The sequence below is a fragment of the Echeneis naucrates genome, chromosome 13, assembly GCF_900963305.1.
Source record: "Echeneis naucrates chromosome 13, fEcheNa1.1, whole genome shotgun sequence".
Classification (NCBI taxonomy): Eukaryota; Metazoa; Chordata; class Actinopteri; order Carangiformes; family Echeneidae; genus Echeneis; species Echeneis naucrates.
Genome location: NC_042523.1, coordinates 20,311,167 through 20,326,490, shown reverse-complemented (window position 1 = coordinate 20,326,490; position 15,324 = coordinate 20,311,167). Strand labels below are relative to the sequence as shown.

Sequence of the window (15,324 nt, the reverse complement as noted above, 5' to 3'; positions counted from 1 at the left end):
CACAAATGTGCCGAAAGCATGTTTTCTGGAAGCACAGCCGGGAGCACCCCCCCCCCCCCCTTTTGCAAGGATGTGTGAAAGGGAGCAGTGATGATTGAGAGGCGCGCGCATCATGTGTGCACATATGCACACATTCTCTGGTGCTCTTAGGACACGTCACCCCCCCAAACACCCCCCCACCCCACTCATACCCAGCGCTCTCTGTTCTCATGGAAACAGCAGATAGACTAAAAGAGCAGAGGAGTGTGTGTGTGTATGAGAGAGAGAGAGAGAGAGAGAGAGAGAGAGAGATGGAGGGAGAAGGTAGGGGGTGAAGGTAGGAGGAGGAAGCAAGAGGACTGGGTGTGGCAGACAGGCAGGCGAGGCAAACTGTTCTCCTTCTTTTCCTCCCTCTGTGCCCACATTTGCACACCGTCTAGTTTAATGGGCAGGCACAATGCATGCATTATCCCCACAACTGCATTTATAACCATTACCGTACAGTCAGTCAGTCAGTCAGGCAGGCAGGCAGGCAGGCAGGCAAGCGCATGCTCATGCAAACACCCACACTGTATTTGTCTTTCATAATACACACACAGACTCACAAACCCACAAACACACACACACTGTGGTGTCAGAAGAGTCCCCACCCCCGCTCTGACACCAGCGAGCACCAGCGGATGCTACAGACACAATGAGGATGCAGGGATGGAGAACAAGTGGGTGGGTGGGGGGAGGTAGACAGACAACAGATAGAAGGATGGATGGAGGGGAAGAGGAGGAAGCAAGAGTCCTCAGGGGTTGTGCTCTGCTATTCTCCTCTTTTACAGGATTATTCCACATCCAGTTCACTGAGGGGGGAATGATCCACAGCCTTCCCGGTGGTCGCTGCTGTACCACACAGGCGGATCTTGGCTGCACTACATCATTATGTGTCACACTGTGTCATCATGGCCTATAGCAGACTGTGTGACTCAGTCGTCGTAATAATACAGAGTTCTGCTGAGTACGCATGATGTTTCTCAGCACTGGCCTGCTTTAATTTTCTGCGGCCATGCAGATTCATCCTGAACAACTGCCAGTTCACCGGCCCCTACTGGGACTCTACTAGAAAAACTAGTAGATAAGCGACTTTGCTCAAGGGAACTGACTTTTCTTTTTTCAGTGGAGCCCCTCCAACTCAAATGTCTGTGCCAAAGAATTTGAGCAAAATAAGCGAAAAACTGAAGAAACAAAACAATGATGAAATTATAGTGTTGAAAAAAATGCCTTCACTAGCAATATAAAGAAATCCTCCTCAAACAGAAATTTAATGGAAATGCAATTAAAATGTTACAATTTGGACATTTGGTTTTCATTTATGTCAACCTTCAGCTAACAGGTATCATATTCTTAAAAGTAAATATATAAGCATAAGGAGGAATGAGTTTCCTGATGATAATTTACTAAAACCCTAACAGCATTTTACCAACCTGTATGTAAATACATCCTACTGTTCAATGCTATTAATTTAAAGATCTTTAAAAAAAAACAAAAAAAACAATAAATGCTGTTTGCTTTACACCGATGAAAAGATTTAGTTTTAATATGTATTCTTTTATTCAGTGGGGAGGCCACAAAAAATACCTAAAGGGAGAAATAATATTTTTTTTTTTATTATATATTGGGTTTCTCTAAAAGAAACATCCAAACCCTCAATTTCCCAGGAGCCAAATCAAAGCTGAGACTGAGGTGGTGGTAGCCAAAGAAACAGAGACTGTGTGGGATGGTCATTTCAAAGCAATCCATCTGCAACTGCAGCAGGTTGGCCAGCAGTTGACAGCAAAAATGACCCTGCCTAAAGTAGCTGTTGCATTTGTTTTAGGATGCTAATCTATGTCCGGGGGTTTGATTGTTACTGTTAATCAGCTGAATCTGCTGTTGTACAGACTACAGAGATCAATGTGACGCTGTCCTGCTGGTATCGAGGAAACGGTTTCGGCTACTTGCTGTGATTTGTCATTTTTATAATTACTGTGCGGTTTATTATTAAAAAATGAACTCACAGAAATGGGTAGTCAATTTACATTGTCTTATCGCTTCGCTTTATTGTTTCAATTCTATCTTCAAGGCTTTGTCACATCATCAGCTCATGTGGGTTATTTGCTTCTCAGCGTACTTGGGTGTGCTTCCTGAGCAGAGCTGTGTTAGTTGTCCCAGTTTTGGAAAACTATTTATATTTCAGTAAAGCATACTGTAAGTGTTGCATGTCAACTATTGCATCTGTGCAAGAAACCCCTCAGAGAATTAAGGTGGAGCGCAGAAAGCATCCCTTTCTCCATGTACCGCTTTTAATTGTCAGTACACAGCAGTTTTTCAGCTCTTCACTTTTAAAATGGAACAAGGCACTCGTGAAAATTAGACATCCATTTTTACATTTTCACTACTTCACTTTGGATCACGTTGCTGTATTGTATCATTTGGTTTGCTGCATTGTGCATCAACACTGAGTCTTGTCCTTTCAGGCTGACGCTGATGAAGCTCCTCATTTGTGCCGTGAAAGGTCACTGTATCTCCGAAAGGCAACAGGATTCAGGTTCACAGCCTCCCAACTGCAATGTGTACAGGAATATCAAGGTAAGAGCAAATTACTTTAAATTTACACCGTAAGCAAGATGGTGTAATCAATGTACCCAAATGCATGAAGATATAGTAAACTGTGTCACTTTGGATCTGATTTAGCTCTGACGGAAACAAGAAATACAAATACAAACTCACACAGTACAAACAAAACATCAAGTTTAAAGTAAAGTGCAGTAATGTGTGCGTCTAATGGAGATTACACTGTAGACAGAGGTCGGCATGTAGAAACACTGACCTATTTACACTAAACTTTGTTATTACCTGCTGAGTGATCTGAACCCATGTTTTCCCTCATGCTGGCTGAGACATTATAAGTGCTATTACAACTTAACACCAAATCCAATACCAATTGAGAAGGTTGGGGGAGGGGGAGAGGTTGAGGTCTGAGTAAAGGGAAAGTACCAAAAAAATAAAAGAAAGAAAGAAAAAAGTCACACATATGAGAGAGCGATTCAGTTTTGAGCAGATTTCAGCATCACTGAAGAGGAACCACAGCTGACAATCAGCGAGGAGACAAGAAACTGATAAGAGAAAATGTCAGAAGGAAGGGTCACAACGAAGCCACTGCCTCACTGGCTAAATGTCACAATAAAACCATTGCCAGTTGAGTGTAAAGGGAAAAGGGATTTAAAAGCATAAATCTGCATGTGACACACAGAGATCACACTGTTTTTTGTAATTCTATTTTATAAATGTCTCTCTTAAAGTGTGTAGACACAGAAAAAAAAATCTGTATCTGTATATGTGTTATGCACGTTACAAAGAGCAGACAACATGCCACCCCACACCTATCAGTTTACATAATGTCTTTTTAATTCCATGATATTGGAAATTAGAAATATTTACCTGGTAAGGCTTTTGTTTGAGAAACAGCGAGGGCTGGAAGTTTTGTCAGGATTGCTAGTTTCAGGTCGCTAAGAAGAGGGAGCGCCAGGATGAGCGGCAGAGGTTGCCTAAAGCAGCTTCTTTGTACATCTTTATGCTGAAGCGGGCTGAGCAGGCACATCAGCTATAGCTTCACTCAGCTGTCAGTCTTCACAGACCTAAATCTAAATTCGTTTGTGCTATTCCTAGAAGTTGCTGTGGACAGGGTTTCTTTTTATGGCAACAAGTCACATCCTTTTGAATTTTTAAGTATTCAAGATTTGTGTGGCATATAAAATTTGCAGAGAGAATACAAGTGAACCCAGGCTCTGTCTAAAACGAGAAAACAGAATAAAAATATGCTGAATTCTGGAAATAGCCAGATGGCCAAGAAAGCAAGTATGACGTCAGTCAGTGCAGTTAAACTTATTCATGCCTTTATTTGTATTTCACTGACGAACTTGAAATCTAAATTGTCTTTAGGTAAAAACAAAATATTAAAACTAAATGTTTGGTTATTCCCTTCCAAAGCCTCCACATCAGCAGACCTCTACAGCTTCCTTCACCCTTCTTTAGGTATTGTGTGTTATGTGCTTCAACAGTTTTGAAAGGCTAATTTATGTACATTCACTCTGCACCAGTCTCGTATATAGTACTCAAAAGCCATACTTGAGTAAAAGCAAAGGTAAAAGGTAAAAGTGAATGTCATCTATTAGAATATTAGTTCAGTAAAAATCTTAAAGTAGCTGGCAATTATTTTACTTAGCAGAAGTTAAAGTCCAAGTAAAAAGTATATGTAAAATTGCTGTTAGATAGCAGTCAATTTTGATTTTTTAAAAAGTTTATTCTTTTATTATTTTGATACATAAATATCTCCAATCTGGTAATTATGACTACTAATTTACCCAAACAGCCTGTCTCATTCCTCAACTCTAACGTAAGCTAGCGTTAGCTAGCGTTAGCTAGCTTACGTTAGAGCTACGAGCAATTTTACATACTTTTTATTTGTCCTTTTACTTTTGATACTTCAGAACATTACATTATAACTCACTATACTTTGATAATTAGGTGAAGTTAGCTAACGTTGGCTAACAGCCAGGCTAATCTTATGCTAACGATGATTAGCAGTAACGCTAGCACATAATGTCACCTGAATGCTGCGGCTTGATTAATGTTACTATTAACTTACCTCAGTGTGTTTATTGAGATTGCTATGGGAGTTTTTGAAGTCCAGTATTTCGGTATTTTCTGGCAGGGTTAGGGTTAAACACTTCGTACTCTTTAGCCGCTTTCGCACCAATGATGGACGGATCCATCCCATGATATCGATATATCGATACCCGCACGTCGCCTGTTTTTGGTATCGACTACGCTATTAAAGTACCGACTACCAATTAATAAATGAGAAATAAAAGTTCATGTGACAGTTCCAAACACTTAAGTCACTTACTCCAGTGTTTTATGCCGAACCCCCCCCCCCCCCCCCCCACCACAAAAAAAAAAAAAAAAAAGTTGCATAATGAACTGGTCCACCCAAGTCACGTGACCAGAAGAGCCGCGAGTTGTGTGTTTACATCCAGCTAGCAACAACAACACGAGAAGCGTGTGCGTTTCTGAGTGTTTCTGACTGAGCGGAGCCACAAAAAAAAAATCTCTTCTCTTTAGAGAAAGAAAACAATTTTCCAACTGAGCTTGCCCATTTTGGTAATAGGATATGACAGAGCTGGCAGAGGAATGAGCAGATCTAGTGCAAAATGGTAAATCTATACAATACAATGCCATATTATGTGCCTACGGCCTGGGGAATAAAACTAAATCCACTTAAGACCCTTTCGAAATTGATTCTTCAGTTGATTCTTTATTCAATCAGTTTTTGGATTTTTATTTGGCTGTTTGACATCAGTAAATTGTTGCCATGGTAGTTCAGATGAAGCAGGAATGATAATTGTTTCAGCATTGCTGTGTGTAAATGATTAAAACCTAGAGGGTATGAATGAGCCGAATGAGGAATAGAAAAAGAACAGCACAGAATGAGGACGTGTCATTTTCTGCGTGTTCCATCTGGTGGCTTTTTATTAGGTCTTCTCATGACTCTCAAGTCCCACGACTGCACAGAGGAGACAGATGCCATTGCAATTTATGAGTGAAGCTGTGCGAATGTAGCCTGTCCTTAGAGTTTTTAAAGGAATATTCAAGAACGTTCATGAATAGTGGAAGAGACCCTTTCATGAATAGTGCAACAGACCAAACAAAGAGAAAGCTGGAGAACATGGCGGCCGTACAGTATTGGCTTCTGCTAACAAAGCTGCATTAATATTATTGATTTTTTTTACGTTAACTTGCTGAAAACATCTTTTAAAGACGTGTTTGCAGAGCCATAGAAAATTTATTTGGGCAAAAATGTTTCTAAAATATTAATTAACATTCGCAGAGCAAGTGATGCAAAACCAAAGCTCAGTCTGCATCCATATAAGAATACATCAAAACAGCCTCAAGTATACTGACTAGTAAGAAGGCACACAGATTTACTGCTGGTGTGGTACAATAATATAACAGAGTGCTGAAATTTTGAAAACAATATTGTAATATGAAATGGTCATAGCAAATGTTTCAAATTAATTTATTTTCTCTGCAAATATTTAAAGATAACAAAAATATTCCACTACAGCTCAGACAGATTTTGTACAGCCACAAAATAAATTAGGCAACACATCTCCCTGCCTTGAAATACAAGCAAAACATACAAATCATTACATACATAGTGCTCATCTGGGTTTGTATCATTTGGTGATAAGTTTCTACCAGTTGCTCACCTGACAGATTAAACAAACAAAATTGTAATTGTAACAAAAGCATGAGTTCTCAGATTTTGGAAAAATACCTCTGCTTTTTCCACCCCACGCAAGTGCAGAAGCAGTGCGCTGGCTCTCAGGAAGCCTTTAGAAATTCAGGAGCCCGTGGACAAAAGTTAAATGAAATGACATTCTGTATTTTATAGTGTGGATTTCATGTGAACAATCCAGATTGTCTGAATGCAAAAAAAAAAAAAAAAAAAAAACACAAAAAGTTCAATCCTTCACCATAATTCCTGGGTGACTGGTTGACAGCAGCACAGACAACATGAATCCAGCAGTGATTGTCTTTCAGTACCTCCCATTTGTGGGTCCATATGTTGTGGTTACATCTCCTGACCACCAGGGTTCTCTAGCACTGAGACTCCACAAAACCATCGTCTGTGGGGGGCCTCTGTTTTACGCTGTAATACTCGTCTTCATCGTCTGAGTCCTGGACAGAAAATAAAAACAGAAAACCAGACAGTTAGATGAAGCTACATTCAGACAGACACACATATGGAGTATAGACCCAGACACGAAATAACTACATCACAAAAATCAATAATTTATAAACCATCAAGTCCTGTTGTCAGACTCGGAGGGCATATAAATTTAAACATGAAATTTATCTGGCAGACAAGTTTCATTAAGTTATTTATGGGTTGAAAGTCATTGTGCTATAATGAAAGAATATACTGTACCATTACATATATGTCACAGCATGTGGCACTCTTTATTTTGGCCCCTGATGGGTACATGCTGTACTCCTCTCTGGTGAATGCAAAATGGACAACAAAAGATAGTCAGTGATGGCAACAACAATTACAATCACAAAAGCTACTTGTCACATTTTAACACAATGTTTGCACACTTCATCTCTGCGTGAGGAAAAATCCATTTGAATGACAATAAATTATGAATGTTTGAATTAAGGATTTTTTTAGATTAAACAATTTATTTAACATGATGATTGAAACAAATTTCAAACCACAATGATTTTTTTTAGTAGGTAAAGAACAAAAAAATAAACCTTTTTATTGATCGGTTTCAATCATCAGCCACTTAAATAGAACTGGGAAAGACTCATTCCTATAAAAACTAATTCACTAATGGTGGGCTTAATTAAGTGCCTTGATTATTTACATATAAAAAAAAATAATAATAATAATAATAATAACAACAACAAACGCTTCAGTGGTTAAAACTTAAAATTCTAAAATGCCCCTTTTCCTGAATAATCAAAAACATATTTCCACGTGAGCTTGAGCTGTTGTTCATTTGTTACATAATCCTGCTAATGTAATTTAGTAATAGCTTGCTCATTTATAAAACTTTATTACATCTGTACAAAGAGCAAATTCCAACTCCACTGTGACATCACAGACTATTACTCCATAAACCTGATTTTAGATAAGATAATCGCAAATGTTAGGGCCGGACTTCTCATTGATTCATAGCACCTTTTTATAACAAGCCAATCCTCTGGGAATCAAACCCCTGACTCAAATTTAGAGTCTTCTTTAACCTTCACCACATTGACAACCAGAGGCAGATCCATATCCATCAAAGCCTGGCCCCCATCCCCCCAGCGCCGCTCCCCAGAAACCCACGGCAGTGATTGGCTAAATAAATCTACTCACCCTTCTGTGATCTCGATGGGTGATCTGTAGGCCTTCGATTGGTTACGTTCCTTGGAGCAGAACATTCGCCCAATCAGAACAAGGGTGATGACAGCGGAGGGCAGAAGAATGAAAACCATGAGAACTGCAACATCAGTGAAGCGAATGCTGGAGGCTGTGGAGGAGAAGGAGGAAGGTAACTGGCGACTCGCGTTAACGGGATGTTTATGACCCCCACAAACTCCTGATGCTGAATTTGTTACAAAAGCTTTCATCATTAAGACACACACACCAAGTGCGAGTAGAACAACAGACAAAAACAGAATTCTTTTGCATTTTAGGATGTACACATTTTTGCTTTCTTGCCAACATGCTAGATGAACATGTGTGACAAGGTTGTTTAGCATAGCTTAGCACAAAAGACTAGAAACAGGGGATATGGCTAAATCCTTACTGCTTCTCTGGAACTCAGTGATTAATGATTATTTTGTTTGTTAATTTGTGCAAAAACTAAAATATAAGTCTGTTACTGTTGGAGTAATGTGTCCTGAAAAAGATGTGAAGACATTTGACATTATTAGGACAAGCATTGAGCTATTTTAGAATATAAATAAATGCAGCTGGAATCCAAATTTGACAACTGATGTTTAATGAATTGAAGGTTGTGAAAAATGTAATTATAATGTTTTTTGTTTTTTTAGTTTTCCCCCAAATAGTAAGATCAGGCCTTGATCAAATAATCCCTGTTGTCTGTCTGGGTTTTGAAAAGACAAATTAAAGGGAAAAAGGTCAAAAGTATTTAAATTTTTTACATCAAGATTCAAACTTAAGTTGCTGAAAAATGAATATTTTACAGATTTATACATAAAACAGTATACAGTAAACAGTTCAATAGGTGCTCGGTAACACAAGGTTTAGTTACCATTTCCAGTGTATGTGTGTGACATCTTACCTTTTGGAGTAACAGTAAGTACAGTGTGTGAAGTTGGGGACCCGTGGACGTCAGGAGGGTTCCTGACTGAGCACGTAAATGTTCCATTATCGTTGAGCGTGGCATTGATCAGAGAGATGGATACTTCCCCATTCGCCGGGCTTCCCTGCCACTGGACACGACCAGCAAACTGACCATCCTTCGGTGGATACGGCCGTGAAGCGAAGTGAAAAAACTGGAAGCAGAGAGAAGCTTGAGAAGAAAAGGCACATGGGTGTAACACTGCCACTCACTGCAGGCACGGACTGAAACAACAGGATTAGTAAGATTCCAGGATGAGGCCGAAATATGATAAGGTATTGAGCAGTTTTATCAACTCAGGCATATATAGAAATTTTACCAGGAAGGCTACACTTGAATCATTTTAAGGCAAAACTAGCTGTGTTGTATTTAATTGGAATAATCACTTCCAATTTTAACTTAGCATTTTTCTGCCTCAGGGAAAGTGTCTAGCGCAACAGGTGGTGGGGCAGATGGTAGTGGGGGGATTTTCTTTTGGCAATATTGTCAATGACAGAATGATGAGGGCCATGTATTTAGTCTAAGAAATATGAACAAAAATCTGACTGAGCACTGGGCAAAGAAAATTAATGTGCATGCATAAATCTCGAGAAAGAGAAATTTTTAACTACAGGTGTCTCTGAAACTTGCTCTTTGCCTTTTAGTTTAGTCTGTCTTCCAAAACATACTTCATCCCTTCACTACTCCCACATCAAGCAGACCCAGACAGCTCCAAAAAATCCACATCCCGAGAGTACATGTGGGCGAAGAAGTGGGATTGAAAAAAAATAAAAATAAATAAATAAATAAAAAAAGTGGAGCTACCACAGTATATGTTTTCTCAGTTTGTGTTTTGAGTTAAGTTCCGTGAGTCCCCTTGATTAGTCACTAGTAACCCGAGACTAGGAACGAAATTTTAATTTTTTTTTTTTTAAAAAGAACAAAAGCAGAACACACACACAAGTGATCAATTACAGGAAACAGAGGGGGTGTATGCAAAAGCATTTGTCACAATGTTTGTGCACTGTCATTTTACCCCTTGTTTACTTTCTATACACAGGCTGAAAGAGAAACTAGATGACAAGCAAGAGAAGCAGAATGAGTGAAGTTGTTCCAGGAGTCAGACAGAGCTGTACAATGCTATGAATTTTTTTTGCATGCCAGTATGAAGGAATGCAAATTATAGTCTGTGGTGCAGTACAGAAAGAACTGTTTCAATCTACTCCAGCTTTAATGGTTGAAAAGGGTAAAACTCCACTTGACCAGAAATGGTACCATTACATGACGAAGAAGAAACTCGGTAAGTGCTCTGTAATATGAGTGGCCCGTCATTACTCCTCCCCGTTATGTCTTGTACTGCGCTGGTGGAGTCAGTCAAGGAACATGAAGACGTTGAGAGGCTTTTAGATTATTTGCAGGCTCAGAGCAGAATTGCTTGGCGTTCGTTCTACTCTCAAAGCAGACCAAAAGAGAGTTATAAATTTCTTCTAAAATCCTCAATATACATTTTTGCATCTTGCCAATTTGTGCACCTCCTTCTACCGTAGATTTGAACTGAAAGCTGCTCTTGAGAAAAGAGGAAAATCATCTCACAGCATAACAATGCCTTTATCATTTTTATATTTCTTAACACTAGTTCTGGATGTATGTCTGCATACTTCCACTGCAGGCACTATGTGGAAGGCCAATGTCATGAAGAAAAAAAGAAATAAGCAAAGTGAAAAATTTTGTGGGATACAGGAGATTAAATAAATGGATCTTACAAAAACCAACAACTGTCCCAGAGCAATACTCACCACTTACCGATCCAGCCTAAATCAAGATCAAGCAAAACCGTATGCTTTGTTTAAAGTGAGTGGATTTATCACCTCCAGGTTTAAACAGTATGTGCACAGCAAACAGTGATCACTGTGTATATCATCACAATAAACTGAGATAAAAAAGTCAAATGCAAATACCAAATCACTGACAATGATAACGCTTTATGGTTTTACAGCTGTATGTCTGCCTGCCATATTTTGACGGAGATTTTTTTGATTATGGGCCATGACAGCGATAAAGCCACTCATCTACCAGCTCAGCTTGACGTCAGTGACTATGAACAATCTGTTCATTCTGGATGGATGGATGGAGAATGTTTGGAACTGTGGGGGGGGGGGGGGATAAAAAATTAGATACGCAAGACATATTCCTCCAATGGATTGACAAGCTAACTCACTGTCTAACTTAAGTTTGGTATTGTATTTTTTAATCATTATTCTGCAGAATTCAACTGCCAAACCCTCCAATTACCACCAGCTTTCACTAATATTTGATTGAACACTCATCTCTTCTCCAATCTAAAAAATTAATTCTCATCAGGACTGAGGTAATTATGCAACTCACTGAAGCACTCCAGCAATACAGATTGACACTAAAGCTTTGGCAGTAAAATTATATTTTCTGATGGAGCTTTTCACATGCTTATTCATGGTCTCTCTCAGAGTGATATACGGCTGTGGAAATGCAGGCCAATAAACCAGCCCAAACTCTTAATGAAATTGGATGGAAAGCAAATGAAGGGTTAGAAATTTAAATTACAGACTTCCAGACTCGGTTCCATCTATGTATCAGAAAAATGCTACATATTATTTATTTGTGATTTCTTAAAGAAAAAAAAAAATAATAAATGAATAAATAAATAAAAATGAGAAAATAGCAGAGCTAACACAAGCACTGCTGAGGTTCTCCCCTGCTGACACACCTTCATTTGCGACAGCAGTGTGACTTTGTGAAGAACCACCAGCACAGGCTAGCATCAAGTCATTTTCCTTCTCCTCCCCTGCACACTCAGAGCAGACAAATAGTGGATATCTTAATGACTAAACCAACAGCACTCCATATCAGTGGAGCCACAAAACATTAGCCTCCACTTAGGTCTGACTCCTATAGGAAATGAAGGGATATAGGGTTGCAGCTACCACACTATGGATTCCCATGCTCCAAATGCAATTTCACAGAACCACACTTGATGGCTCTCTTCAAGTCAAAATGGCACTGCTTAAATTATGTGGTGGATTCTTAGTTGCTTGGTCACTGGAAACTGAATCCAGAATCCGTGGGCTTAGAGGGCTGAGTGCAGTAATGGGTTGGGATGGATACATCTGAACTCGTTTCAAACAAGACCACGGTCCCACCACAAAGGAAGAAGGATTCAGGTGGCTGACCAGCTGGGATTTCCTTGGCAAACCTCCCAAAAACACAAGAGACAAGCTCTGAGCTGGGAAGCTTCCCAGAGTTTCCTTCCACAGTGATGTTACGAAATCAAAGTCATCATATACAGCATTACATTAAAACTGAGGCTGGCTTGAGATGTTTAAGCAGCATGTTTTACCATCACTGGTGTGCAAAAGCTCAGACAAAGAGATCAAGGTGGTCAAAGATGCAAACACAGCAAGAAGATATTCAAATGAGGCATATTTGCAAACAGTACAGTTTTGGCCAGTGGCTAAAGAAACTCTCTTTAGCCACAGGCCAAAACTTACTTTAAGTGCATTGTCAGCTAAGTAAATGCTGAGAATGAGGAGGAAGGGGTCAAATTTGGTCATTTTTGCCAAAAATTGCACAGTATTTTTCATCTGGAGAAGTGTACAACACGTTTCTTTGCTCTCCTGTACATTCACCTTTCAATGAGCAAGTGAATTTATCCCATCCATGGACAAGTCAGTACACGCATCTTGCAGGGCACTTTCTCTCCCAAAGTAAAGCACACACTGCCACTGCAGGCATGCTTCCTTTAACGACTGTGGCAGTGCAGTTTATAGTACACCCTTGTGTATATCGATATTAAGACAAATGTTTACTCACTGTCTGTGGTAGCCCTCCGTTCTGGGGCCTATAAGACCAGTCAACAGTCATCCTACTGGTCGGCCTACTGGTGGAAGTGAAACTGCAGTACAATGAGACGGTGTCCCCTTTGGATGCATGGACTTCTGCTGGAGAGTTCACTGAGATGGAGGAGACGAGGGAAGGGGCTGGAAGTGAAAAGATTTCAGAAAAACAAGAAGTCAGGGATGTCAGCAGAAGGTGAAATGGGATATGTGCAGTTACATGTTTAGGAGAGAAGGGGGTGGAGTAGAGGCAGACAGAGAGAAAAGCAAGATGGATGTGAGTGACATTTTACAGCAAAATAGTAAATAAAAAACATGATAGTATTTATAAAACATGCCCACATATAGCAAATTCCTCTCGATGAACTGAGTAACATGAATCCCATGAATCTCACCAGCCGCTCTTGTTGTGTTCAGAGGCTTGCTACAAATCTGCCTGTCAGGGACCTTCAGCTACAGCTGAAATTATGTCCCTGTCTCACTCACAAGATGTTTTTCTTTGTTACCATTTCACTGCAGCGATGTCTAGAGCATTATTTAATGCTTACGATTTTGCTGAATTGCATCCAGGAACACAAACTGAGAGCTGACTGTTTCTCTCAGCAGATATAAGTTATCACTTAACAGTGTAAATATTACAGGAACAGTTATTTATGCCATGATGAATGAAGTCAGACTATATGAAAAACGTGGAAACAAGAGTCTATAGCCACACAAGCGACTCCGTGACACCACTAAAAAATAAAGTACATAATCCCTAAAGTACAAAAGCAGTACTTTGAGCTTGCAATTACAACAAGTTGTGGTGAAGAAAGTGCATGAAAATTTTAACCATGCTAACCCCCTTAACTGTGTCAGCATTCTAACACTGAACATTTAGTGAATCTGAGAGGATGGGTATGTCCGGGCAGCTGTTTGCCATAAACCCAGCTGGACAAACAAAGTCCTATATGGGTGCAGTATGAATAACCAGCGTCAATCAGGTCACTAGTGGCTGTCAACACACAAAACAAAGTTCATAGCAATCAATGGAATAACTATCAACAACAGAGGTTGTCATGGCTCATCCTGTGGGAACCATGAATGTCCTGGATGGAGGTCGTACGCACATACAGAGACACACTGCTATGAAAGCAGATCGTGATCTTCACAATGATGTAACCCTTTCCTTTAAAATAAAGCTAGTATTTAATACACACCACCATTCACCAACAGCCATGACCAGGACAAAAAGTTTCTCTGCAAAAGCCCCTCAGTCAGCAAGTTTATCCCCATGAACATATAAAAGAGGAAATCAAGCCAAGAAGCCTCGTAAGCTGAACAGCCACAGCTGAGTCTGGATATCTGGTAATTATGGTTAAGACTGAATAGTTGGCAGCTCATCAATGGCAAAGCTGGCACCCGGTTTAGTAAACAGTGATGACAGATGACTGGCTATTTAAACTGAAGAAGTACCTCATCGACAAGACAACACCATGCTATCCTGTCCCGATGTAACACTTCCAGGGGACGGACGGACAGACAGAACAAAATAAGGAAATCCTCACCGCACTAATCTGCCTCCACAGTTTCAGGTTCATGACTGAACCAAAGTCCTGGTTCAGCCCAACACATGAGAGGCAGGCAGGGAACCTACCTCCACTTATCACAGCCATTAATACTCATATCTTTTTATTCATTCAGTAACAAACACAGACAAATGCTCCTTTGACTAATTCCCACTATATTTATTTATTTTACACTTAAATACAATTCCTAATGTATCTGAGAGCGAGTTTTGCTCGTATCTTCACAGGAAGTTTTGTAGCATTAGTATTTTTATTAAACAGGACATAAAATGGCGTCTCGATGTTTTCACAGCTGCGAACTTTTTTTTTTTTTTTTTATTGAAATTTGATGAGTGGGAGAGGCGTGTGGAAACAAGACGCTTCAGCTACAATTAGGAATTACATTTAAGCTTTAAAAAATGTATATATCCTAAAAAAAAAAAAAACACCCAGCTATCTGAGCCATGACCGTCGAGCTGCGGCCTGGTTACTCACCCAGACAGCCGAGCAGGCACAGCGGCAGGAGGGCGCTCAGGTCCGGGCTCCCTCGACGCATGTTAATCCGTGAAATAATAATAATAAAAAAAAAAGGAGGTCCGATGGTGTTTGGGGATGGAAGAAGGAAAAAACCAAAAACAAACAAACAAAACAAAACAAAACAAAAAAAAAAAAAAAAATCACACGACAGTGGAAATGTTGCGTCAAAGCTCCGGTAAATTTCCGCCCATTATCTGTTCGTCTGGTGACTCAGTCTCTCCTGGCTGCTACCTGACTAACAGGTGTATCAGGAAGTGGCTCCGCGAGGACCGTGAGAGTGAAACAACCAGGTGATCTGTCACGACTACTCACTACTACCACTAAAACCACTCAAACTACTAAAACTACTCAAACTACTACTTCCTCACTCTCAGGCAGGTCTTTTTCATATGATAAACATTTTTAAACAAACAAACTTAAAAAAAAAAAAAAAAAAAAGGTCTTATTAGTAGTTTTATTTCT

The 15,324-nt window shown here is 39.7% G+C and overlaps 1 protein-coding gene across 2 annotated transcripts; it reads right to left on the bottom strand.

Moving 5' to 3' along the window:
• Positions 1 to 5,365: 5,365 nt before the first annotated feature.
• On the bottom strand, positions 5,366 to 15,229 carry mpzl3 (myelin protein zero-like 3). 2 transcript variants are annotated; one of them, XM_029518289.1, is made up of 6 exons: positions 14,821 to 15,229; positions 12,756 to 12,922; positions 8,871 to 9,084; positions 7,940 to 8,093; positions 7,007 to 7,070; positions 5,366 to 6,750 (listed from the first exon to the last, which is right to left on the bottom strand). In XM_029518289.1, exons 1-6 carry the CDS (start codon positions 14,879 to 14,881, stop codon positions 6,670 to 6,672), a joined length of 741 nt encoding a protein of 246 aa, XP_029374149.1. In that variant the 5' UTR covers positions 14,882 to 15,229; the 3' UTR covers positions 5,366 to 6,669. The 2 variants fall into 2 exon arrangements, with proteins under 2 accessions (XP_029374149.1, XP_029374148.1); XM_029518288.1 differs by having other exon boundaries at positions 5,372 to 6,750; positions 7,001 to 7,070; positions 14,821 to 15,224.
• Between the last annotated feature and the right edge of the window lie 95 nt (positions 15,230 to 15,324).